Here is a 25,502-nt window from a genome sequence, read left to right on the forward strand (position 1 = left end):
TGTTCTCATGAGGTGTTTTAGCCCATGGTTGAAAAAAAATAATCTAAACACTATCTCAATAGTGGTCTATGATTAATATCATATATTGTTTGCCGTCTAAAATCTTTGAACAAATCATTCTCGTTTTTTTAGGATTTGAACACATCATTCTCATCATAATACATTAATTGATAACGCGGTTTTAAATCCATATCTCATCAACCACTTTTTTTCTTCTTCTCATACTCTATTTTTTTTTTTTCCTTCTCATACTCTATTCTTTTGCGTTAACAATATGCTTAGTAATTTAAATTTAGATAATTATTTTTAATCCTTAAAAAATTATTTTTATTTTTCCCTCAATTTTTTTGAAAAAAATCACTTTTAATTTTCCTGTGTTGATGGCTTCACAATTTATAAATATTTTTAACGCAAATTTTTTTAATTTAAATTTTAGAAAATGATTTTTGGAGGTTTAAAACTCTCAAAATATATAAAGAAAAAATAAAAATATAAATGTAAAATTGTGGCGGTTTTTCTTTTCTTGTTTTTTTAAAACTATTCTAGCATTTTTAAAATGTCATAAATCATTTTTAAAGAAATAAAATTATAAGAAAAATTCCAATGCGAAATCGCCACAAATTATAATATTATTAACATAATTATAAAAAAAATAGATTAAAACTAACTTTAAAAAATTCAAAGAACTATAAAAATAAAAATTTTAAGGACTAAAAAAGATAATTATTTAAATTTGGAGAACTAAAAATATATTTAAGCCTTAACAATATCATATCAGCCTTTTATTGACATTAGATTAGATGTATAAAATGTTACATATTTAAAGCAATTCTTTCTTATATATTAAATTGGCATATTTTCTGCTAAAAATATCTTAATTTCATTAAATGATATATTAAATTCTTGATTTTTCGTTTTTAAGACTTTTAAAAACTTAAATTCTTTTAAATAATTCCAATATCTTCCTTATAGTTTTGAATAATTTTTAAATTATATTTCAAAATATTGCTTCAATTTTAACACAATAATGCTACGTATAAAGTATTTGTATTGGTTATTTGTTAAACTTCACGTACAAGTAAAACTCAACGAGAGCTACAATTTGTTAATTCAAATCTTATGGTATGTGAATGATAAAATTTTATACATTGGTGCCATCAACAAAGGGAAGAGGATGTTTCATGTAATCTTTTTGGTATGTAAATGATATATAAAGAGAATAATGCTGGCTCATACAAGCCAGAACAATATATAGTTAGAGTAAGCTCCACCCTAACAAAAGTGAAAATAGGGGGGGAACAGAGGTTAACTGTAAGATTTGTTTGTTTAAAACTTTTAATGAATAAAATTATAAAGCAACCTGGGGAAAAAATGTTAATCTTTGTTCAAAGCATCCTCCAAATCCAGTTCCAACCCTTTGCGATTCTTCAAAATGGTTTTGGCATTTAAGGGTGTTTTGCACTTACATTGAAGCTCCTTGAATCTGTCAACATCAAAATTGTACCTCATGTGCAGCTTCCTCTGCCTGGAGAAAAAGAGCCTCTTCATGAAGTCTTGGTAAGTGGGGTCTCTTGAAGTGAACAAGAAGTAGGCATAGCCTACCACTAGGCCAGTGGAAGTGGTAAAATATGTGATAGGTTCCATTACATCCCATGAGAATTCCCAGAATGTTAGCCTGAAGAATAGTCCAACAGTGATCACACCGAATCCTAGTCCAGACCACAGGATGTGACGCACCTGCTTGTGCGCCAACGAGTCGATTTCTTCCTTCTTCTCCACAAGCTTCTTTAACTCCTCCCTCATAGGATCATCCTCAGCTGTTAGTGCTAGTGGAACTGCACTTCTGACCAGATCCACCACCTAATATTGACCATGCATTACAAAAACAAATCAACAATCTAAAAATCTTAGGACACAAAATGATTATAAGACAACATATAAAATTAAGGCACAAGCTTTATATGAAAAGAAATAATTGGTATTTTTAGTAATGAGCAAATGTTATGATTTATCTTATTACTATTTATATCTTTGGGACAAAACTTAGAAGCTGTTCCTTAAACGTGTTTGGTATTGTTTTTCAATCAGAATTGGAGTTTCACTTTAGTAACTTGCATTAAAAATCAAGATAGGTTAGTGAGGTGTCCAAGGAACTACATCTAAATTTTGTCATATTTCAAGTATTGATTGGAAAACAATACTAAAGGTGCTCAAGAAATTGCATCTAATTTTTGTACTATTTCTCCAAGTATTGATATAAAAGTTTAAAGTATTGATATAATTGTGTTTAATACAGCTATGATTTTGAAGTATCCACGCCTCCTAGTCAGTGAGTAAGAATCAGTTCACATAAGTGCAGACAACAGAATTCCATGTTACTTATTCAATTGCCTACTTGTTTTGAAAATAAATTTCCTGAAGTGGTTTATGACAGCAAACAATATGATCAATTCAGCTTATAAGGTTCTATCCTAGTCCTAGTCAGGCAAGCTTACCGGGTATTAGAACTCATAACCAAAGGATGAACAACTAGCAGGATTGGTTGTTTAGTTTAGAAAGTTAGTTAGATATTAAGAATTCAGTTCAATTTTGATGGCATTCTTCTATTGAATTGAACCTAGTTTTTGGAAATTGAAACATAGCTGACAAATATTTTCTGCTGTCGAACCATTCTGTGGCTGTAGTTTAATACGTTGTGGCCAGTTCATCTAGAGATGACCATGATCCTAAAACATAGCTATGCTTAAGTGCTTAACAGTTAACAACATTGAAAGTATTCCTGAACACGACTTCCAAATTTCAATGACTATTTTTAAACGCAGGGGCACCTTTCCACCTGCTATGGAGTTTAGCCAAAGGAGTAATTCAGGAAGCATAGATGCACAACTGAATTGTAAACTCACTGTTGAACATTTATATACAAAGCCATAGATTACAAAAATAAATTAGTTGGTGGATCTACTAGGACCATTTAGATACGCTGTAAATTGTCTTTTATGTGGCTAATGGCTGCATAAGTTGTACCTCCATATCAAACAAATCGAGCGCCATATTATTAATGTGCAAATGGCTAGTAAGAGTTACGTCTAGAATATGTATATGCAGTATAACTGGGATGAGCAATACTCACAATCCATACTCTATAATTGAGACAATTTATTAATTTGCAATCCAAAGGCGCCAATACTCATAAGCCATGAATCACCAGTGGGACTATTACTAAAAAAGAGATGTAGCTAGCAACACAAAATATTGGAAATCTTCCAAACATAGCCTTAAAGGCTAGGGGACCATGAAAAGGGATAATGAATGACATCTCCTGACATTAAATTAAATACATGGTTATAGAACTTGAAATCTTCTAAACATGTTTTAAGTGAGCCCCACAATAAAAAAATTCAAAATTATTCTTTTACACAAACAAGTCAAACACAAATAGATAGATTCATACATAGATATGGAACACACCTTGTCAGGATGCAGATAGACCTTGTCTCGGAAGAGGAGAATAACCCCAGCCTCATCAAGAACCTTGGCGAATGCCGAAGCCTCCTCAGAACTCCTTGCAACACCCATGCTCTTACACTCTTGAAGAAGCTCAACATATGGAATAACCTCTTTCCCATCCATACCAAGCTTCATCTTGAGCGATTCCACATTCACCAATCTCATAAGCTTCTTAGCCTCACTGAATGATATAGACCCTTCAGTTCCACTATTATTATTATTATTATTATTATCACTCCCACTCCCACTTGAATTGGACTTGTTGCCACCACCACCACCAGCAGGGCATGAAAGTAAAGTTGAAGAACACACACCCCTCTTCATCTGCTTCAACACAAACGCCACCCCTCCACAATGTTCCCCTCCAAAACCCCTCAAAGGATCAAAAGGATGAACCTTTCCCACACAACCATGGCTTCCATTGAAAACAAAAGACACCCTTTGCCTCAATGATGCAGCACCACCACCACCACCACACCACCATCTACTCCACATCTTGAAACACCCCAAAACAAAACAAAAAAAAAATCCAAACTTTTATGTGCAAAACCACAAAATTAATCCAATATAGCCACACCACAACCTATATCTTTTCCTTTCACATGGAGACTAATGCACAAGGCTAGCAACTTTTGAAGCAAGAGGAAACATGTGCATTTATTGCTACTAAAAACTAAAAAAATACACAAAATAAAAGAGGAAAGGAGGAAAGAGAGGCATAGACATCGGAGAAGGAAAGATAGATAAATTCGGGAAAGTGGAAACCAAAACCAAAGCGTGTGTAGTAGCAAAGAGGAGGGAAGGTGCACACGTTGAAGAGGCTACAATGCTATAACAACCACAAATGAAAGAGCAGTGATGATACGTTCCATCACATTCCCGTGTGAATAGCTAACATTCTAATCTAACACCGTTATTGTTTGTGATTGGTAGTTGACGGTTTTTTAACATGGATATGTCCTAGGAAGTTATGGAACTAACACGATGTGTACTTGGTGTCTCTTGTCCACTTGTCCTTGCAAAATAAACGAAATAAACATGCTCAATTTCTCTCTCTTTTCCCCTCATTTTTAATACATTTTTTACTAAATTGTTTTTTTTCTATTTTTATTTAATTTGTTCAATTTAAATCCTTCTATTATTATTCTCTCAATTTTCAAAATTGAGTTAATATAGTCCTTTATGTCCGATTGACATAACATCCTTAATTGCAGAAATTTGTGAAATAAATTCATGTTCAACTTTGTTGATGGCATTGTGAATTAGACAGAAATGGCAACATTAACTCAATATTTGAAAATTAAAGAACTAAATTGAATAAATAAATCAAATTAAACAAATTAAATAAAAAGAAGGATACAAAAGTAATTTACCCTATTAATTTTTAGACAGACACTCTGAGATCACCTCTTAAGCAAAGTTGATGCTCATATAATTTCCGTATTTTATTGGAACCCCAAAAAAGTTAATGCTCGAATTCCCCCATACGTGTCGTGTGCCAAAACCAAAGTTGGATTCCTAGCTGCAGTGTTCATTCTTTCAATTTCCGTGTATAAGTTTATAAATTACTTATCGTTAACGTGTTACGTGATGCTCTCTCATGTAATTTAGACCTCAAAGTGTGATTTTGTGGTTGAGAGATATATTAAATGGTAATCAATAAGTCATCGACATAGATAATAAGAGCTTGTGTTTTAATGAAATGATTCAAGATTTGAATTTTAATTAACTCTTAAATATAAATATAAAATAAATCATGTTAAAAAAAATATTAATCTAATATATACTTTTAATCGAAATTATTTCGTATTAATACCCTCATAAGAAAAAAAAATGAAAGATATGTTTAACAGTCCGATAAAAAAAAATGACATGATTTATTCCTATTTGTTGTAAATTGTTTAGTGTTAATTCTTTAATTAAAATTAGAATTTTATTTCAATAATTTATATAATAGATGTTAGTTTTTAAGAGAAAATCTAATTATAATTAGAGAATGATATTCAATTATATAAAAATATATTTAAGATTTGTATATAAAATATAATGTCAATTAATTGAGACTTCATTATAAACTTTTTTCTAAGAAAAAAACGTTGTCCAGTTTTGGCTAGCTTTGAGAAGTGAATTAATTGTAATAATACGTATAAAATAAAATATCCCGAACAGTAGCAGTAATTACAACAATGATTTGTCTCGTATTCTATACTTTTTTGGTACAGATATTTTTTAGTATTTTAGTCTGTCTCAAAATGTTTGTTACTTTAAAATTTAAACAAATATTAATTATTTTTTTACCAAATTACATTAATATTTTTTTATTTCTTCAAAACTCATGATATCCTTAATTTTCCCCCTAAAATAATTCCATTTCTATCATGATAAATACTCTGAAGTCCGCATTAATGTCATCATTATCTAAAATAAATGATCTCACTTAATTGTTTAAAATCATTATACACCGACACTTCCTGTTATTACAAGGGAAGTTATTGTGAAGTTAAAAAAAATAAAAATATCGAGTATATATAATTTGCCTTTTTTTAGAAGGAAAAAACATTGGTTCTGCTTTTTTCTTAATAATATATCATATATCAATATTTCACTCAAATACTAATATTGAAAAATTATAATTTGATTATTTTTTAAAAATATCCGATTATAATTAGATTCTAACTTTTCTAATAAAAATAACTTTAATTAAATATTTTCTTAAAAAGTATATATTATCTTAAGAAAAGCACATAATATCAGTCGGAGGTAGTAACTGAGTAAAAAAATAATTTATAACCCTTTTTCCATAAATATTACCAAGAACAGATTCTTATGCACAGTTGATAATTATCCTTTTCCATAGATCTTTCTTGCTTACCATCTGACCCGTAAATACCGGAAGAGCCTAATTTTTGTTTTTGATAATTTTTCTTCTTATTCGTTAATTAAAAAAGAATGATTGAGATAATATTTTGCCACTAAAATAAATTCAATTAACATTCAAAATTCAAAATATCCAACTGTAGTAGTGTAGTAAAGCTTACAGGTTAAAATAAAAATGTTGGTCGTAACTCTACTATAAAACCATTACTGGCCTTCTCATTGGTAATGTTGATTGATACTATGTTAAGTGTATTTGTCAGTCTCACTTGCTGTGTTTTGCTTTTGTGAGAGTTTTAACCATGCCCTTTGCAATCTTCCAGAACCAAAATATGTTCAGCACTGCCAACACAGAAGGCACCATAATCAAGGTGTAAAAACCAAATAGAAAGATCTCCTTCACCTGAAATTAACAGCATAGAGTTTTTGATTCAGTGGCAATATAGAGGGAAAAATGTCAAGACTTATGTGACAAGGAATCAGAGAGCACATGCTAACCTCTACATAACGGGTCCCTATGTGGTAAAATAGGAACATGAACAGGAAAATCCTTGCAACCTGCCACACAGTTGATAATAATTAAGCATAAGCTACAAGGGTTTAAAATCACTCTGCACAAAAAAGAATGTTAAGGTTTGTACCTGGAACTACCAAGAAAAGTAGTTCCATAACAATCCCTGGAACCAAGAAACATCGAGAGTCACAACAAGTTTGACACCGTTGCATACATTTATTGTACATCAAAGGACTAAGCATGTTTGGTTTACAGTTACAAAATTACGTGAGGCATAAGTAGTTTTGCCAACAGATCAGGACCCTCAGTGCTGCATTTATTTTGCTTTTATTTGTTGGATTTGTATTGGAACACGTGTTGCATCATTTTCAACTGTAAACCAAACATGCACTAAATTTTTGCATCTGCTGTTGAAAAAACAAATAGCTTCAACATTTAAAGCTCCATGTTTTCGTTGGATGACACAGACTTACCTATATTATCATTATCATTTTCTAGATAGTATAATTAACCTACTAATTTAGTGGTGTTTTCTATTCGTAATAGCCTTCTAAAGCTTAAGTAAGCTACCCACTTGTGATTTTTATATCAAATAAAGCAGGCTTCACCCACATATATGATACATCATGCAATATTCATTTTTCATTTTGTCAAAACCCTTCTAATTATCTTTGACCATTGCTTTCTAACTAGTGCCATTAGCCCAAATATGGCTCATTCAGAAGCAGATAAAAAAGATTACAAAATGAAAGCACCAAAATAGAAACCATGCATGGTCATAAGTAATTCCTTCAGGTCATAAGGTAATTACTCATTAGTGTTACATAACTTATCATACAACATATTCCAAATTTCATTACAGAGGAATTAGAGTTGAGGTCAAGATTAAAGAGAGTATATTAGACAGTACCAACCACCCAAAGAACAATGCGATGCCATTCCAAATGTAAAGTTTGGAGCTCTTAAGGCCAGCAATATCCAAGTACCTATATATGTAATTAATGTAATAAGTAATGTTAAGAAAAGTACATGAAGGTAAATGGAGTTCTGGACAACAAATTTACCATCTAAGATTTACAAAAGGAGTAGTGCTCTCAGAGAAAAGAACCATTAGTATGTAGATGTGAACTTGACCACTTAGCAGACATAGTGTAATAGAACCTATGGACAGGCCGTGGTGTAGAACCTAAATGTAAATTGATGAAGTAGGTTTACCACTTATATAACTTAAATATTGAATTCAACATATGATAGGAAAAAGATGAGCATAAGATAAAATAAAAATATAGTGGCATATAATGTATTGTCAGTATTGATAATATTGTTAATGTGTTACTAATAGCAAAAAAACTTATATCTACTTACATATTCAAGACCCCCTAAAGCTGGAAAATTCCAAAGAATCATTGCCAAATCTGTTAGAAAATAACCAATAGAAATCTGTAATGAAACAAAACAGAACAAGTAAGACAACAGCCTTAAAATAAATTACAGATAGGGTGTGAAACAGAACCTTAATAATGCTTAACAACACTGTTGCTATTAAGATTGCATGAAACCAACAACCAATTTTGCTTATATCTTCAACTTACCCCCAATACTGCATCTGATAATGTTGATGATCTATTAATAACTACGTCGCCATGTGAATTCACATTGAAGACATCTGATAAGATGAGGAGGTAGAAAGATGCAGATGATACAAAAAGAGCGTGAAATGTAGAGAATCCCCTGCATTACAAAATATGTTAATACTTCAACATAAAAAAAAGTAGTTGATATAATCAATGCAAACAGGAAAGGTTATGCAAAGGCATTTCACCTGTTATTCCATTCAATTTTCTCTGCACTGCTCAATTTTCCATATCCCTTGAACAACAAAGAACTTAAAATAGCAGTTGATGTATAAACCTTCAAGAAGGAACAAAAAGGTCAAGCTTTATAATTGCCAACAAAAGGTTCTTCAGTACAACTAGTCTTTTTGAGAATTATCCCCATTCAGATAAAACTGAGCATATGTTTGACAAAAAGAACAAATTGAAAAGGGAAAAAAACAGAAACTGCATTCATCAGCATAAATCTAAAAGTCAATTCAATCTTAAATCAGTTTTCAGGATTTGAAGTTACAAAAACAGTTTGTTGGAGTCCATGCGAGCTATGAAGGAATATCAAATTATAAATCAGTAAACACAAATGCTAAATACCATCTTCAATTGTTATATTAACTTATTTCTGAATCATGACATTTAATCTTTTCCTCAACTAGTAAAGCATTTAACTTTTCTTTGCATGTTAAAGGAATGGTGCACCATAATGAAACATTACTCTTGAAGGAAAATAACTAAATTTGACCATATCAACTAACCCATTGGCTTAACCACCTACACTCAATGTCACCAACCTATCTATATATACCTTAAACTATACCTCCCATTTTTTCAACTCTTCCCTCAGGAAAATTTTCTTTCCCCACACCCCAAAATAATTTTTTTCATTTTACCATTCTTATGCAATCACACCCTGCAATCCCACATTTTACCATTCTTAGGATTTCTCCCACATCCAATACAAAGCCTTCATCCAATAACTTCATCTTAAAAATGCACAACCACACAGTCCTTATAAGAAAAACACAAGGCTCCAAGCTCCTTGTTGTGGTTTGTAAAGACATATTATCAAATCTTAATAGGAAACAGATATAAAATTCACACACAACTAATGAATAGATGAGTTTACTTACAAGAACGCATAAGATGATGCCGGAGAAGATAGATGCCAGCCATAGGACTACTTTGCTTGGAGTAGCATAGTCATAGAAGAAGGTTAAACCAAAAGAAGAAGTTAATTCCATCAAGCCCTTTTGTTCAAATTTGCTGAATCAAACCAAACAACATCGAAGACATGACATGACAGTATTATGCACCAGTGTGCCTGAGTTCAAAGTATATTCTATTATGAAGGGATACGATAATACTAGTGTTGGTGGACTCTCCTCTCACCAATTATATATATATATAAAAACATCTCCATAATAATTCATAAGAAGTTGAATTATTTTTTGTGTCGATTCTTAGCCCATGTGACTTTTGCCATTGTAAATACATTATGGCCATCCATTTAGCATATCCCAGTTGACAAAGTTCTTTGGAAAGCAAACAAATCCCACCACATGGACTAGGAATTGGGTGGGACTAAGGTAAAAGAACATTTTCTTTAACGTTTAAAGATATAATGAAACTTTTTATCTGTGTTCCAAGAAAAAAAAAATTATTCGTAAAAATTGAAAACAGTATCCTTACAATAATTCAAGCACTTTACTCAACCACTTACTCAACCAATTATATTAGTAAAAAAATATAAATTAAAATTCATTTACAGTTTTTAATTTTTTTATAATAATTAGAAACTTTTCCAAACGAAATTCAACGATAATATCTTCTCAAGAATAAAAAAAAATAGCTTCCAACAAAACTTTCCAAAAAAACATGGCATCATTAAAATATATAAAACCTACCCAATTATAAGCGATTATGTACCATATATATAAATAACAAGACGTGAAGATGAGCACGCAATGGTGTGTTCTTAACGCAGAAGCTTCAATTGTCCTCTAATCCATTCTACGAGCCACGCACGCTATTGGCTGTAACATTGGTGTCATTTAAGCTTTTTGACGTGATTTGTTGCTGGTGAACGTGTTTCCAAATATAGATAGTGGTATTGTTTAATTAGAATTAGACTTTGATCTTAATAGTTTATGTTGATCTTTAATATAATTCTTTATTACGTGAATTATGTAACTTCAATTCGGATTAGAAAATAGAATATGGAACATATAAAAAAACTGCATCTAACTCTAAAGTCTCATTCCTTTTCTTAGCCACTGCTATTAATTTATTAATTATCAAGGAGATTTACGGTTCTAGGGAATGTTTGGTGAACCGTACATTTAATTAATTAAATTATAAAAATTATATAAGTATCAAACTAATTTTAACAACAAAAAAAATAGAAACACTTAATGTAAGTATTTTATATACTTAAAAAATTCTGTCTCATTTTAAAAGAACAATGCCATTAACAAAAAAAATGTTTTTTCTTCTTTTCTTCAACACATATTAGTGAAAAAAGGAAGAAAAAAAAAAGAACAAAAAAATATTATCAAAGTTAAAATAAGCAGGAGAAGGAAAAATTTACCTTTCAAAATAACGAAACTCGTGATCTGTAGCCAAAGAATCGAGATGATGATAACTTAAACTGCGAGTTGCAGGGGGGGGACGAACGATCAAGAGGGGGTATTTTTTTAAAAAACCAATTAACAAATGGGTTAAAATCTAAAGTAATATCCCGAAAAGGTAAATCATAGGTAACCTATGACTTCTAAATTAAAAGTTATAAATTGCTTTATAACTTTTTTATCATCGAAATCATAACAAATTTTACGACTTTAATTTTCTTTTTCACACGATTTTAAAATCGTACTGGATTTTTTTTTCTCTTTTTTTTCAGTGAATTATGACTTCGATTTTTTTTGGACATAAGGTATTTTTTTAAATGGTAAATATTTTTTATTTTAATTATTTAATCTATGCTTTCTTTTTTAGTTTTATTTAATATTTTTTATATTTTTTTATTCAATATTTTTTATATATTTTTTATTTAATATATTTTTACTAATTTTAAGGATTATTATTTGGTTTTTAAATTAGGAAAATAATGAAAAAAAAATAATTTAAATAAAAATATTAAAATATAATTTTTTAACAAAAAATATTAAAATGTTTTTTTACTAATATTAAAAAATAATATTAACTTATAATTTTTCAAATAATATTAATTTTTTAAAATTAATTAATTTTTACAATTATCATTAACTAAATTAATAATTTCATATAGTAGTATTAATTAATTTTATTTTATAAATTATTTTAATATTAACAACAAAATAATTTAGCAACAAAATTAGTTGTTAAATTATAAATAACATAATGCATTAATATAAATTGAACAATACAAATTAAAAAAAACATAAAATTAAAAAGTAAAAACAATATTAACCATCAACTTGCTTACATGGACAATTACTACCATTATGTCATTCAATTCTATATAATAAATATTTTTTAGGCCTATTTGAAATTGGTTCATCTATGTCATTATGTATATGACTAGTAGTTGACCTTCTTGTTCTGTCTCGTCACTTCAAAGGATCAAACATAAAATATGAATCCAAATATTGAGGCTTTCGCTTCCATTGAAACGAAAATGATGCTAATAAACTTTGTAAATATTTTTCAATTTATATTCAGGGTTAACAAAGTCATCACAGTTTAAATTGCAAGAAGCACATGTTGTAATTGTATGCGAGCAAGGAATTCATAATGTTTGAAATTCTCCATAAACTCACCATCATTCGTTCAGTTTGATAGTGAATGTTATTGCTCGTCGTCTAAGTCGTGTATTTACAATTTTCTCAACCTCAAATATTAGAAAAAAAATTATAAAAAATTAATATCATTTGTTAATATTAGTAACAAAATATTTTAATATTTTTGTTAAACAAAGTATATTTTAATATTTTTATTTAAATTTAAGTCTTTTGCCTTATTTTTTTTAATTTACAAAACAAATAATAATCTTTAACATTAATAAAAAAAATATAGAAAATATTAAATATAGAAAGTATATTAAATAAAACAATGTAAAAAATATAGAAAATATTAAATAAAACAATATAAAAGATATTAAATAAAACTAAAAAAAAGAAAACATATACTAATTCCTTAAATAATTAAAATAAAAAACTATTTACGATTTTAAAAATACCTTACGTGCAAAAAAAAAATTTGAAGTTGTAAAATAATTTATGACTTCAATGAAAGAAACAAAAGAAAAAAACCATTACAACTTTAAAGTCATATGAAAAAAAACTCTTACGACTTTAAAGTCGTGCTTAAAAAAATAAAATAAAATAATTTTTTTTTACAACTTCAATAAATAATCATAAAATAGTTTACAACTTTCAATTCAAAAGTCATAAGTTATCTTATAATTTACCTCTTTCGAAATATTAATTTAAATTTTATCCTTATTTAGTAATTTTTTTTTTAAAATATCCCTTTTGGTCGTTTGCCCTAGGGAAGCAAAAGGTTGTCAATGACCATAAAAGTACAAACAAAATGTGGAGGAAAAGGAAGGGATGGAAGAATAAAGAAGGATGAGTGATAAGAATATTTCTTAATCCAATTTAATTTCTTTTTATCCCAAACTTCACAATAGAATATTTTAACTATTGTTTAAAATAGGATAGGATGATAGAATTATTTGTAAAAAATAAAAAAAGGATGATAGAATTATTTTATCATATCTTATTGGCTTACAAAACAATGGATTAAGATAGGATTTAATAACTTACCCTCTCTTATTTCCCTTAGCATCCCTCTTTATTTATCCCTCTTTCCTCCCCTTTTAAACTCTTTCTCTTCCCACCCCTGACATTTTGCACCCCCTTTTTCTCTCTCCCCCTTATTGCACCTTTTTTCCCTCTTGGCAGTTCTCAACTCTTCTTCCCACTACATCACACCATCTTGTCTTACTCTTCCTCTTCACACTTTGCAGAGGTGAATTCACCCCTTCCCCCCCCTTCCCTTTTCTTTTTGTCATTGTCAATACAATAGAAACTTATGTTGATTGTGTATGAAGTTCAAATACACAATGAAAATAAGTTTTCATTACACCACACAAAGACAAAAGAAGAGGGAGCAAACTCACCTATGTGAAGTGCGAGAGGAAGAGGAAGAGGAAGACGGAAGGGTGCAAAGAGGGGCAAAGTGTAAAGAGGAAGACGAAGGTGTGTGACAAGAGAGGAATGGGAGAAAGGGAGTGCAAAAAGGTTGGAGGTAGGAAGGGAAGGAGTTTAAAAAGGGAGGTGCGAAGGGTTGAATAAAGTGGGGTATTTTAGGAATTTAATTTAAAACAAAACCTATACGGGTGAGAATATAAAAGAATGTGTGAATAACAAGACCCCATAATAATAAAATGGACACATTACACGTAGCTCGGCCCATTAATAATTTTCAAAATATTAAGAATATATCACTTCCATTCCTTTCTATTTTTCACTTATTATAACTTTTATTCATATTTATTTATTCTTTAAAAATATAAAACAAAATTACTTATATTTCTTAATCTGTATGATATTATTTTTAAAATAAATAATAAACATAATACTTTCTAATACAATCTTTATTACTAGTTAAAATGTATTGAGACTGGCAAAATAATATGGATCTCACTCTTCCCATTCCTAATTACATGATTTCCAAGAAATTATAGTTGACAATTTGTGTTATTAAATATATTGTTAACAATTTTTTTAATAGACGCATATACAGTACACTCCCCACCCAAATCTCCTCAGAATTATATATATATATATATATATATATATATATATATATATATATATATATATATATATATATATATATATATATATATATATAATTTTTCAGTTTTTTTATTGAAAGTTATAATATTTAGTTTAATTTCTCTATTTTTTGTATTAAAAAAATTAAAGAGATTAATATGCGGTAGTAGTTTAAAAGTATTATGATTTCTTTAGTTTATATTATTGTTTTATGTTCATTGAAAAATATGGACTTTTCTCAGATCATTAAAGTTTTGAATTTTCTTGTATAATGGAGGAAGGTTATGATTTTTTTTATTAATTAATATGAAAAGTTAAATTCATTTAACTCTGCCCAAACCCTCATATTTCAGTCTTCAGGCCCAAATAAAAGAGGAGCTACGTTAAACCTTCAACTGCCACGGTAAAACTTCGCGGCTATAACACATGCATCAGCATCACTCATCTTCTAGTATAAAAGTAAATGCTAAATAGTACAAGAAAACAAACTAATCAATCAAACAATTACTCTAAAAAATTGAACTAAGTTCTTTTTCATAATTAACCAAACTGAATATTTTTTAAATACTTTTGTAATAATATTTCTAAAAGTAGCATTTTCAACTGTAGCATAATTTCCTGATACGGCAAAAACAAAAAAAAAAGTGAACATTTGCAAACTGTGTCCATGCACTCACTAGTGAAACATGATTCAAAACAAATTCAAACTGCATCCAGTTGTTATTATTAACATGCTGCTACTCCATCGGGTTAATGTCCATAAAACTGAAATTACAGGAAAGCAAACAAGAAGGCTCTGTGGCCATAACATATTTACAAGCACTCAAGCTTATTACATAATTCAAATTAGCTTGAGTGCCCTTGAGAATTTTTCATCATCATTATCTAATAACCACCTTGTATGAAAGCATTCAAGCGCTCGACCTCTTGTCGGTGCTCACGCACCACAGCACGAACCACATCTCCAATGGACACCATGCCAATCATCCCTTTTTCATCAATCACGGGGATGTGCCTGATTCTATTGTCTAAAAAATACCAAAATAAGAGAAGAAACATGAGTTACAAGCATGCTTATATCATCTCTCTTTGTTTCAAATCATAATAATGATCATTGTCGAGTTATATGATATCTTTTAGAATGAATAATACATGCGCTGACAATGTGAAGTTTTTCTATATTGTCATCCAATTACAAACCGGAATGTATGATAAGTTTGTTTAACTTTTATAATAGTAACTATCTCAGAAGTCATACCAATAATAATTTTTTATTAATTGACAGTGTAAAAGCTCACACATACCAGTCATCAGTTGCATAGCCTGCAGAACTTTGGTATCAGGGGTGACTGTGATAAGTTTGTTCTGCAGCAAGGACATTCGAATTTTAGTTTAGATATCATGAATTGAGGAACCAATAACTAGGGGAACAGTTTAATTGCAGGTTCCCTATACAATAATAGCAAGTTTGGTAAAGCTTAATTATGAAAAAATATTTTTTCATTTCTCAAAAGCTCTTTCAGCAAGCTGGCAAAAATAAGCCACTATTTCTCCAAATAAGTTGAACTAAACACAAAAAGTCCAATGATATATACCTCTTCAGTCATAATATCTCCAACCTTAGTAGACTTGGATGATCTTCCCTGCACGATGATCTTTCTTAAGTAATCTGGATGAAAAGAAGACCAAATAGTTAACATAAATGACCCAGGGACAAACATAATCAACCTACAGTGCTGTAGATATTTAGACCATTTAACTGCATCCAATAATATATTGATAAAAACCCACACAATTTTCCTCCACTACATTGTATGTCTTTTTCAGGATCATTGGCTAGTTAGCCAATTTTGCTTTCCCAACACAAATCATATTATTCTGGTCAAAGCACATGCAGGTATTTACAGCACATGATAAAGATTCTCAAATGCCAATAGCACCATTGGATTAATATCACCCATCTTGTTGTCATCTTTCTTGTATTTACAGGGTGCCAAATGCCAACAGTGTCAAGCATGACAATCTCATTTTGCTTGTTCAGTTATGCAATTTTGCATATGTTGCTCGATTGTGCAAAACATGTAGTAGAGTTGAACTATCTTACTGAAATTCGTTCCCGAAGATTGTATAGAATTTTGGGATCATAGATGGCAAGGATAGGGAGCAAGAGATGAAAGAGCATAAGAATGCAGTTTTTCTCACTCTTTCTTTGTTTCTATAACATCGAACATTTAAATTCACTACTTTGCATTTCCTTAGAATTCTATAGGGACATACTAGCATAAAAGATATTGCACATGCATCTTTTGATTCCTTACAGAAATTCATTTAATAAACGCCGCTTAATTCTAAGAGGAAAAGTCACTTTAAACACCCTTCAGAAGGACTCATAAAATTATTCCTTAGGGTCATCAACTATTGATTAAGTTAAGTCATTACTTCATAATTCAATGTTCTTGATCCAAGTAAAGATCCAAAAATCAATTTCAATATGATTTAGACATTTAGTACACCTAATAGATAAGCACAATTTTTAATGGCATAAGCCAATATTTTTGTAAATAAAACCAAATTATCCATTAGACAATATATCACAGTACCCAAAACAAAATATTTACATCCTTATTTTTTCAGGTACCTCTTTCAGTAATAATTCCTGCAATTGCCTTATTCGCGTCAGATTTCACAACAACCAAAGCTCCAACATTGTTTTGGGTCATCTGCAATGGAGGTCAATGCAGCAATTTTCATCAATCCTGTATAAACACCTACAGATTTACTGCAATACAAAAATTGAAAACAAAATCAAATATCCATTACTGATTTAACAGCATCGTAAACAGTATCATCTGTGGTGCACCAAAGCCAGGAGCCATCAGCACCCTTGCCTTTATCATTCAAGATGTCTGAAATTGTGGTGCTCTCAAAACCATGCTCCTCGATGCGAGCAGGCGTAACAGATTCAAACCGCGAAGAGGCAATTGTCTGTAGCAGGGGGTTCACCATGCGCACGCGTTGTAGAACAGCATTTCTAATGACATTCCCATGTGACAAAAATGATCTCATTCCTCCTTGCATTTTAGCTGTCTAATAACCAGATAGCACATATCAGAATTTGCAATTTAATTAGTCTCAAGTCTATGAATGCAAAGATTTATGGGAAAAAAGTGATGAGCAAGCACTCTGCAAAGAATTGGACAGGATCTAAGTACATGCATACTGAAAGGTACTTTAGAATTAGTTTTGGAGTCACAGACAGAATCAATTGCTTCAATTAGATTCAGGACTGCATCTTCAAAGTTCAAAAGGAGAACCAAATCATTCTCTTGTCCAATTAAAAAAACAATTGGATCAAATCATAGAAACCATTTGATTTACTCAACTTCACTAATTCAAAGAAGAACAAAAAGAATCTCAAACATGAAAACTGAGACATGCCAGAGAAGAGCATCCAATCACCTTTCAAGTCACAAGTATCCGAAGCTGAAAGTATGTCAAAATAATTATTTTTTTTTATAAAAAAAGCAATGAAACAAAAGCAGAATCTACAGATCGAATCCAAAAAAATGAACAGTGAAAACTGAATCACACTCTCACCTCTGCTCTCTCCTCTCTATTCAGATTTGCTTCTTTAGATCACCAAAGGCTCATCATGGATTGGATGTATATATATATATATAAAAGCTTACCAAAACCAAAAACCAAACTGGTCCCCCAGAAACCAAATCAATCAACACAGTTAACCACAACACGACCCTACACACATCAGCATCAATAACACAACGTTAACTAAAACTAAATCCATGAAAGAACCTTCATTTTCATTTCAAGGTATCCCTTATTAATTAAATTTAGACAGGTGAGACGTGGACACTTAGACTTTATTCATGATTACTCAAAACAACACATATCAACTATTCAGATCCTTCATTTACAGAGCTCAAACAAAAGAAAGTACATAGATCAGAGGAAAAAGGAGAATACCAGAGAGAGAGAGTAAAGTGAAGGGTGTGAAAGAGAGAGAGACACAGAGACTGAGTGTGAGAGAGAGTTAGCGGCGTGGAGATAGAATATGGCTGAGCTGAGCCCTACACTCGTAGGACACTGATAACACTTGACTTGTTCCTAAAAATCTCTCACAATAACCGTGAGAGTGGGGCCCCACTATACTTTTGGATCATGACATTATCCATATTATTATTATTTTTATTATTATTATTATGTCTAGTTATTATAATTATTGCAATTTGCAATTAGGTGTGAGTGAGTGAGTGATGCTGACACCCTATCTCATGTGTTACCCAATTGTTAGTGTTGTATATCTGATTATGTTTAACTTTTAAATATTTGAGAATCTTCAGATTTAAAAAAAATTATGTTAGTAATGAACTTTTTACTTATTAGTAAGTGGATTATATATGTCTAATTAAATTAGAAATACAACATGTATAATTAGCTTAAAATGTTTTAATCTCTATAAAGATTCAAATCTTAGATTATTAACTTTACTAAAAACGAAAAAGAAGAAATTATTTCTTACAGCAAAATCATTGAAGAGAGAATGAAAAAGATGTGTTTATGATTTATTACACGATCTTATCTGTTACCTAACATTAATGTTGTGTGCTAATTTGTTATTAAAACTTACCGGGAATCTTCATTTTTTTTTAAGTTAATACAATTCACGTACTTTCATGTATTTTATGTTTAAGTGAATCCTAAATACGTTTTATTAAATGCAAAGAATAAAACTTATAAATTGGTTTATATTTTATCGGATTCTTGAATATAAGATTTTTTTTAACTAATTCAGGTCGGCTAATATAGTTATAAAAAATATTTCTTCTATCTTTAATTAAAAAATTATTTTAACTAATTTCTATCTCTTTAAAAAAATAATTAATTTAATTAATTATATTAAATATATCAATTATTTGTATTATCATATTTAATTAATTTTTATTAATATTTGGAGAAAGAACACTTGATTAAGGGTATATAGGAGAAAAATTATTAATATACCTAAAAATTAGAAAATATTTTTTAAAAAATAATAAATAATTTTTTTAAAAGAATTTCATAATTAGAGACGAAAGAGAGTAGGTGAATCCCATGGCCAAAAACTTTCACTCTAATATGCACAGATTTGCAAGGAAATAAGACAAAACTCGTAATTTTGGTTAGAAATATGTGTTATCTTGTAGCCTTCTCCCATTTTTATTACTTCTTTCATTATATTATATTGTTGTTCTAAATTGTTTTACACAAATTAAGAAATATCAATAAAAAAAGTGGAAAAGAATAATATTTTTACAAAATTAATCTTATTATTATTAATTCATTTTTTTAGTCCATATCATTAATATTATAAGACATATAAATTAAAAAATAATAATTAATGTTACACTAAAAAATTAAAATGACAATTATTTTGAGATAATTTTTCTACTTCTTACACAACTATTATTATAAGATGAATGAAGTATTATTCCATTTGTTTCATTATAATTGTCATGTAAGCAAAAAAATTATTCCAAAATAATTATTATTTTAAGTTTTCTTCTTCAAAAATAAAAAGAAATTCTTTTTATTTTTGTGAATACAGAAATTCTTCTTCTTTAAATAGAAAAAAAAAACTTAAAGAACTTATATATCAAATATTATATTCTTGGATACACATAAATCTAGGACATATCACAGTCCTAGATGTGAGATGAAGTTGGGAAGTGGAATGTGGATCTTGTCGACAATATATTCCCTATGGAAGTAGTTGGCCATATTAAAGCACTTCCCCTCAAAATTAGCTACTGCGATGATTGGTTGGCATGGAAACACTCCAATGATGGTATATACACGATTCGTTCAGGCTACCATATTGCACAAACTAGATTTAGCCCAGTTAAGTCAGGCTCTAATGGCCCCACGAAAATATGAAGCTTGGTTTGGAAAGGAAATGCTCTTCCAAAGTGCAAAAACTTTATTTGAAGAGCATGTTCTTAGATTCTACCAACACATAACAACCTTCTAAAGAGGAAAATCCTTGACGATCACATGTGCTCAAGATGTGGTAGTGAGGAGGAAGACTTAATGCATGCTTTGGTTATGTGTCCTTTGGTGCAACGTGTAACATCTTTGGTTGTTGACTTCTTAGCGACTCTCACATTACGATATTTCACACGGTGGCACTGCACTCAACTCCTTTTTGGTTAAAACCTTCCATCGGTCAAAACCCTTCATAGAAAGAATCACAGGAAATCTTTTGATAACAGAGATTCCTATTTCTCAATGATATCCCATGATTTAGACAATTAGCTAAACTCGTGAAACCATTTCATAGAAGTTCATTGATATACAACTCTACCTGCTTCCAGGATCAATGATTGATCCTACAAACCAACACAAGACTTTTCAACATGTTTTGTCTTCACTCACACGCTTTACAAGAATCTTCCTAGAATGTCATTCATCACATAACTACTCCAAGTCAAGCATGCTTAACTATGAAGTTTTCAAGTGATGGACTACATAAAAGTAGATGCATCTTGATGGTATAGGTAGTACTAATTAATTCTTTTAAGTTATCCTCAACTGTACAGTCTCATAGCTGTACAACCTCTAAATCTCTCTCATTCTGGTGTGATTCAATCGAGGTGTTACATGCCCACTAGCTTTCTCCCGGTTCATGCTCAAACCACATCATACTGGGAGAGAGGTTTGCTCTAATACCATTTATAACATCCTTAATTGAACCAGGAGGAAGTTGGTGGGCATGCAACACCCCGATCAAAACACACTAGAATGAGAGAGATTCAAAGGCTGTACATGTATGAGACTATCTAGTTAAGGATGACTTCAAATAATTAATTAGTACTACCTATACCATCAAGATGCATATACTTTTTTATAGTCCATCACTTAAGAACTTCATAGTTATGTGTGCTTGGCTTGTAGTAGTTATGGGAAGATGCATATACTTTTTTATAGTCCATCACTTAAGAACTTCATAGTTATGTGTGCTTGGCTTGTAGTAGTTATGGGATGGATAACCTTTTGGAAAATTTCTCGAAAAATGTGCGAGTGAGAACAAAACATGCTAAAAATTATTGTTTTGGTTTGTGGGGTCAGTCATTGATCCTAGAAGCAGGCAGAGATGATTTTCAAGGTCTCGAAAAGGCTACCTACGAAGGGTTCTAACAAGTGGATGGTTCTAACTAACAAGGATGTTGAGTGAAGTGCTACCGCGTGAAGTGTCATAGTGTGAAAGCTGCCAAGAAGTAAAAATCAAGGATGTTAGAAATGGTATCAGAGTAAACCTCTCTCTCAGTATGATGTGGTTCAAGGACGAATTAGGTGGAAGCTAGTGGACATGTAACACCCCAACGAATCACATCGGAAAGAAAGGAATCTAGCCGTGTAGGTATGAGATTGTACAGTTGAAGATAACTTATGGGAAGTTTCTTGTAAAGCGTGTGAGTAAGGACAAAATACACTGAAAAGTCTTGTGTTGATTTGTTGGGTTATTCATTGATCCTGAAAGTAGACAGATCTGGTTTTCGAGGTCTCGGAAAAGGCAACCTACGGAGGATTCTAATAGGTGGAGGGTTTTGATCAACAAGGATGTTGAGTAAAGTGACACCGCATGAAGTGTCGTAATGTGAAAGCCGAAAAGAAGTTAAAAATCAAAGATGTTATGCAATGGATATGGTTTGCGTCCCCACTGGGGATGCACATCAATCAAGGGAAATTTGGTTGATTTCAATGAGTGATTTTTCGTTTTGGACGAAGAATGTAGAGGAAGAGACAAAAGACATGTTAGTGACTCTAGCCTAGGCAATATGGGCATCAAGAAACCAGGTGGTGTTCAATGGCAGAACCATGGAATGTGAACAGATTTTAGGTAAAATGTTCTCTAACTTGAGGAAATCAAAAGCTACTAGGATTGTGTAGACCCCACCCCAGTGGCCCAAAACACAAAGGTGTGGTTAACTCCCCAACAAGGTAACTACAACTTTAATTTTGATACATTTGTTAGGAGGAATGGAGGTACAAGGTAAGGGATGATTGCTTGGGACTCCCTTGGGCAAGCCATTAGAGATGCTACATTTTGGCTTGAGGCTGGTATAGAGATTAGAGAACTAGAAGTTGCAACATTCAGGTGGATGATCTTAAAAGCAAACAAATTGTGCCCAACTGGGATTCAATACAAAACATACTATTTGAATCTCTATCATTGTTGGAGAAACAAAGAGGATCGTGGTAGGCAGTTATTCCATGGACTAGTCGATGATTGTAGAAGACTTTTTCGTGATCCTTTTAGGGATAAGCTTCTCTTCACCAAGAGAAGTGGGAAACATTGCAGCCCATTGCCTAGCTAATTTGGCTTTTGTTTATTTAGATTAATGCTGGTTGGAAGAGGTCCCTCGCCAATTGGACCAAATCATATCTTGTGATGTAAACACTATTGTTTCTACCGATTAATAACATCAACATTTTTATCGTAAAAAAATGACATCTAAATAATGTCTAATTCAGCTACTTGGTGCTTGATGTAACAATTCAATGCTTAAGATTCTTAAAACAATAACTTTCTATCTTAATAGTGCCCAATGTTGACCCTCAAAGTCAAACTATGAAAATTTTACACAAATTAATAATAAAATAAATACTAACTTATAAATGTAAAATAATAAAAATATGCAATAATACATTAAAATAAAGTTAAAAAAGCTAAAATTTATAATTTAGAGACAGAAAAGCTATAAATTTATACTATTAATATGCATTTATCAATGTGCACAATAAAGTATGTATATCATACAAAATTTCTTAACCAATGCCGCTTAAGGTTTTCAAACCATAATAATCTAAAAATATAATGTACAAAACCTATGCCGGAAAAAATGTCCAATTTCAGTGTATAAATAAAATAAAAAGGAGTATTTTTTTTTCAAATAAACTTTTCCGAAAGGTTAGTAATATAATCTTTAAAAAACACTTATCAAAATTTCAATCTGTAATAATTGTACCCAATTCGAATTAGATTAACTAAAACATAATCCTATAAAAGGAAAAAAAAACACTTATCGATGCAAATAAATATTTGCGATGGCTGCTGCTGGTCGTGATTCGGTTCATCTGGACACCTAAACCTGTGAACCTTTGTCTTTTAGTGGGGAAGGGTAGTCCCCATATGGGTCAGCAAAATGACACTGGTTACGTTTTTTTCTCTCCTAATAATTAGGTAACCCAATTAATTTGATTCACGAAATATATGTTTTAAGTATTTTATATTATGTAATTATTCCGTCACAAAAATATTTTTGTATTTATTTTTTAAAATTATTATACATAATGGTAAAAAAAAGAAGAAGTTATACATAAATTAAAAATAATTATTTACTTCCTTTATATTGAAATTATTCATAGTTACTAATTTATTATCAGTTATATATTTCACAAACTATATTCTTTTATAAGAGATGATTGAGAATATAGTAATTAATAATAATTTGAAACTTAAAAGTAACGGATAAATAAATTTTTTCTTTTGAAATTGATAAATAAAAATAAAAAACTTAAATTAATTTGCAAGTTCATAAATTATTTGGCAAAATTTAATTAGGTGTCTGGACTATTTTTTTTAACTGGGTCATGCACTTGTATTTTTTTAATTAGCTCTATGCTTGAGACCTAATTAAAAAAATAAATATAAGTTGAAGGGACCATTTAAAAAAAAGTTTCTGAAACTTATTTGAAATTTGACATAATTTAGATATTCAATTAAAACTACTAATTCTCAATTCTCTACGGACTAATATTTTTAACTCTACAATCAAGTACTCTCACCTTTGCAGTTCTGCAGGTCCTAAACTTAGTATTTTCATTATTTTCAATCTACAAAAGTGTGAATACTGACATGCAAAAGAAAGAATTATAGGTTGTAGAGACTTGTAAATTTTGAATTAAATTTAAACTATTAGTCAATGTTAAATACATCACTAAATTAGTTTTTTTTAATTAAGTCCTTGAATTTTTTTAATTAGGTCTCAGTACAGACCTGATTAAAAAATAAACAGGAATTCAAGAGACTCAATTAAAAAAATAATTTAAGAACCTAATAAAAATTACTAAATAATTCAGGTATCTTTAAATTAATTTGATCAAAATAAAAAAATATTTAATCTAATAATTTTTTAAGGTCATAATTAACATATATTTCTCTTAAAAAAATAAGTGTTTTTCCTACTTTTTTCTGTAAAATTATTTTCAAGATTTTATGAACTTTTTTTTATCAACAAATAACAAAGTACTATTGAATGATTCATTTTTATAAAATATAAGTTAGAGTCAAATTCAAATTTAAAAGTTATTAGGCTTATATGATGTGGATTATTTTTTACTTTTACATGAAACTTTTATTTTTTTTCTAATACACTTATTTATATCCAATATTATTTGACTTGATACGTAAATATTATGTATGGTAAGTAATCTAATAATAAATTTAAGATAGACTTATTGACTCAATAAGAGAATGTGGTTGAGGCCAATATTTTAGTATGAGAGGTATCATATTATCTAAAAACTCTAGACTTAATATACTATCCCAACTTATATACATTTTTCTCTATTTTTTCCTATGTATGTGGAGCTTGTATATTCTCCAACGCTTAGCTTACAAGGAAATGTGCAAGTTCCTATATGCTCATTGTGAATATAAAACACTAGGTATGGTTTATTCAAAGCTTGACAACATTTAAATTTAAGAAAATATAAGATGTTAACTTGAGATCTAGTTCTTCAATAACTCAATAGCAATAGTGATGCTCATGCTCAACTGCATTACGAGAGTGATCATATGAAAGTACTCGACTTTGAAGTAAACTTTGAGCTTAATAAAGTAGTAAAATAGTTTAAAGGATTAAGCATAAGGTTGAAGATTCCTTAGTATTAAATAGTGGTTAAATGAGTGAAACAAGTATATCTGAGTGATTGATTATCTACTGGTCAATCAAAAGACATATTCAATATATTTTGTTTGAAAACATGTATAGAGAGTAGAGATAATGTAGAGAGTGTGTTAAAGTTTAATCAACTTAAAAATTAATCCAAAACACTTATAATTTAGTTGACTAAAAGTTAAAATACGTTGTAATTTAAAAAAATTGGTAACCA

The 25,502-nt window shown here is 30.1% G+C and overlaps 3 protein-coding genes across 5 annotated transcripts; all 3 read right to left on the reverse strand.

Moving 5' to 3' along the window:
- Positions 1-1,321: 1,321 nt before the first annotated feature.
- On the reverse strand, positions 1,322-4,406 carry LOC114397520 (calcium uniporter protein 5, mitochondrial-like). Its single transcript, XM_028359593.1, has 2 exons — positions 3,469-4,406; positions 1,322-1,860 (listed from the first exon to the last, which is right to left on the reverse strand). The coding sequence occupies exons 1-2, from the start codon at positions 4,000-4,002 to the stop codon at positions 1,375-1,377; spliced, it is 1,020 nt and encodes a 339-aa protein (XP_028215394.1). The 5' UTR covers positions 4,003-4,406; the 3' UTR covers positions 1,322-1,374.
- A 2,054-nt stretch (positions 4,407-6,460) lies between these two features.
- On the reverse strand, positions 6,461-10,068 carry LOC114397530 (transmembrane protein 56-B-like). 2 transcript variants are annotated; one of them, XM_028359604.1, is made up of 8 exons: positions 9,636-10,061; positions 8,718-8,806; positions 8,488-8,626; positions 8,261-8,335; positions 7,960-8,081; positions 7,806-7,881; positions 6,880-6,939; positions 6,461-6,784 (listed from the first exon to the last, which is right to left on the reverse strand). In XM_028359604.1, the coding sequence occupies exons 1-8, from the start codon at positions 9,744-9,746 to the stop codon at positions 6,647-6,649; spliced, it is 810 nt and encodes a 269-aa protein (XP_028215405.1). In that variant the 5' UTR covers positions 9,747-10,061; the 3' UTR covers positions 6,461-6,646. The 2 variants fall into 2 exon arrangements, with proteins under 2 accessions (XP_028215405.1, XP_028215415.1); XM_028359614.1 differs by having other exon boundaries at positions 6,643-6,784; positions 7,810-7,881; positions 9,636-10,068.
- A 4,923-nt stretch (positions 10,069-14,991) lies between these two features.
- LOC114397539 (CBS domain-containing protein CBSX3, mitochondrial-like) lies at positions 14,992-18,459 on the reverse strand. 2 transcript variants are annotated; one of them, XM_028359628.1, is made up of 7 exons: positions 18,312-18,441; positions 17,925-18,083; positions 17,148-17,414; positions 16,966-17,047; positions 15,923-15,996; positions 15,632-15,692; positions 14,992-15,355 (listed from the first exon to the last, which is right to left on the reverse strand). In XM_028359628.1, the coding sequence occupies exons 3-7, from the start codon at positions 17,403-17,405 to the stop codon at positions 15,213-15,215; spliced, it is 618 nt and encodes a 205-aa protein (XP_028215429.1). In that variant the 5' UTR covers positions 17,406-17,414; positions 17,925-18,083; positions 18,312-18,441; the 3' UTR covers positions 14,992-15,212. The 2 variants fall into 2 exon arrangements, with proteins under 2 accessions (XP_028215429.1, XP_028215423.1); XM_028359622.1 differs by lacking the exon at positions 17,925-18,083 and having other exon boundaries at positions 18,312-18,459.
- Between the last annotated feature and the right edge of the window lie 7,043 nt (positions 18,460-25,502).

This window comes from Glycine soja, chromosome 2, assembly GCF_004193775.1.
Source record: "Glycine soja cultivar W05 chromosome 2, ASM419377v2, whole genome shotgun sequence".
NCBI classification, from domain to species: domain Eukaryota; kingdom Viridiplantae; phylum Streptophyta; class Magnoliopsida; order Fabales; family Fabaceae; genus Glycine; species Glycine soja.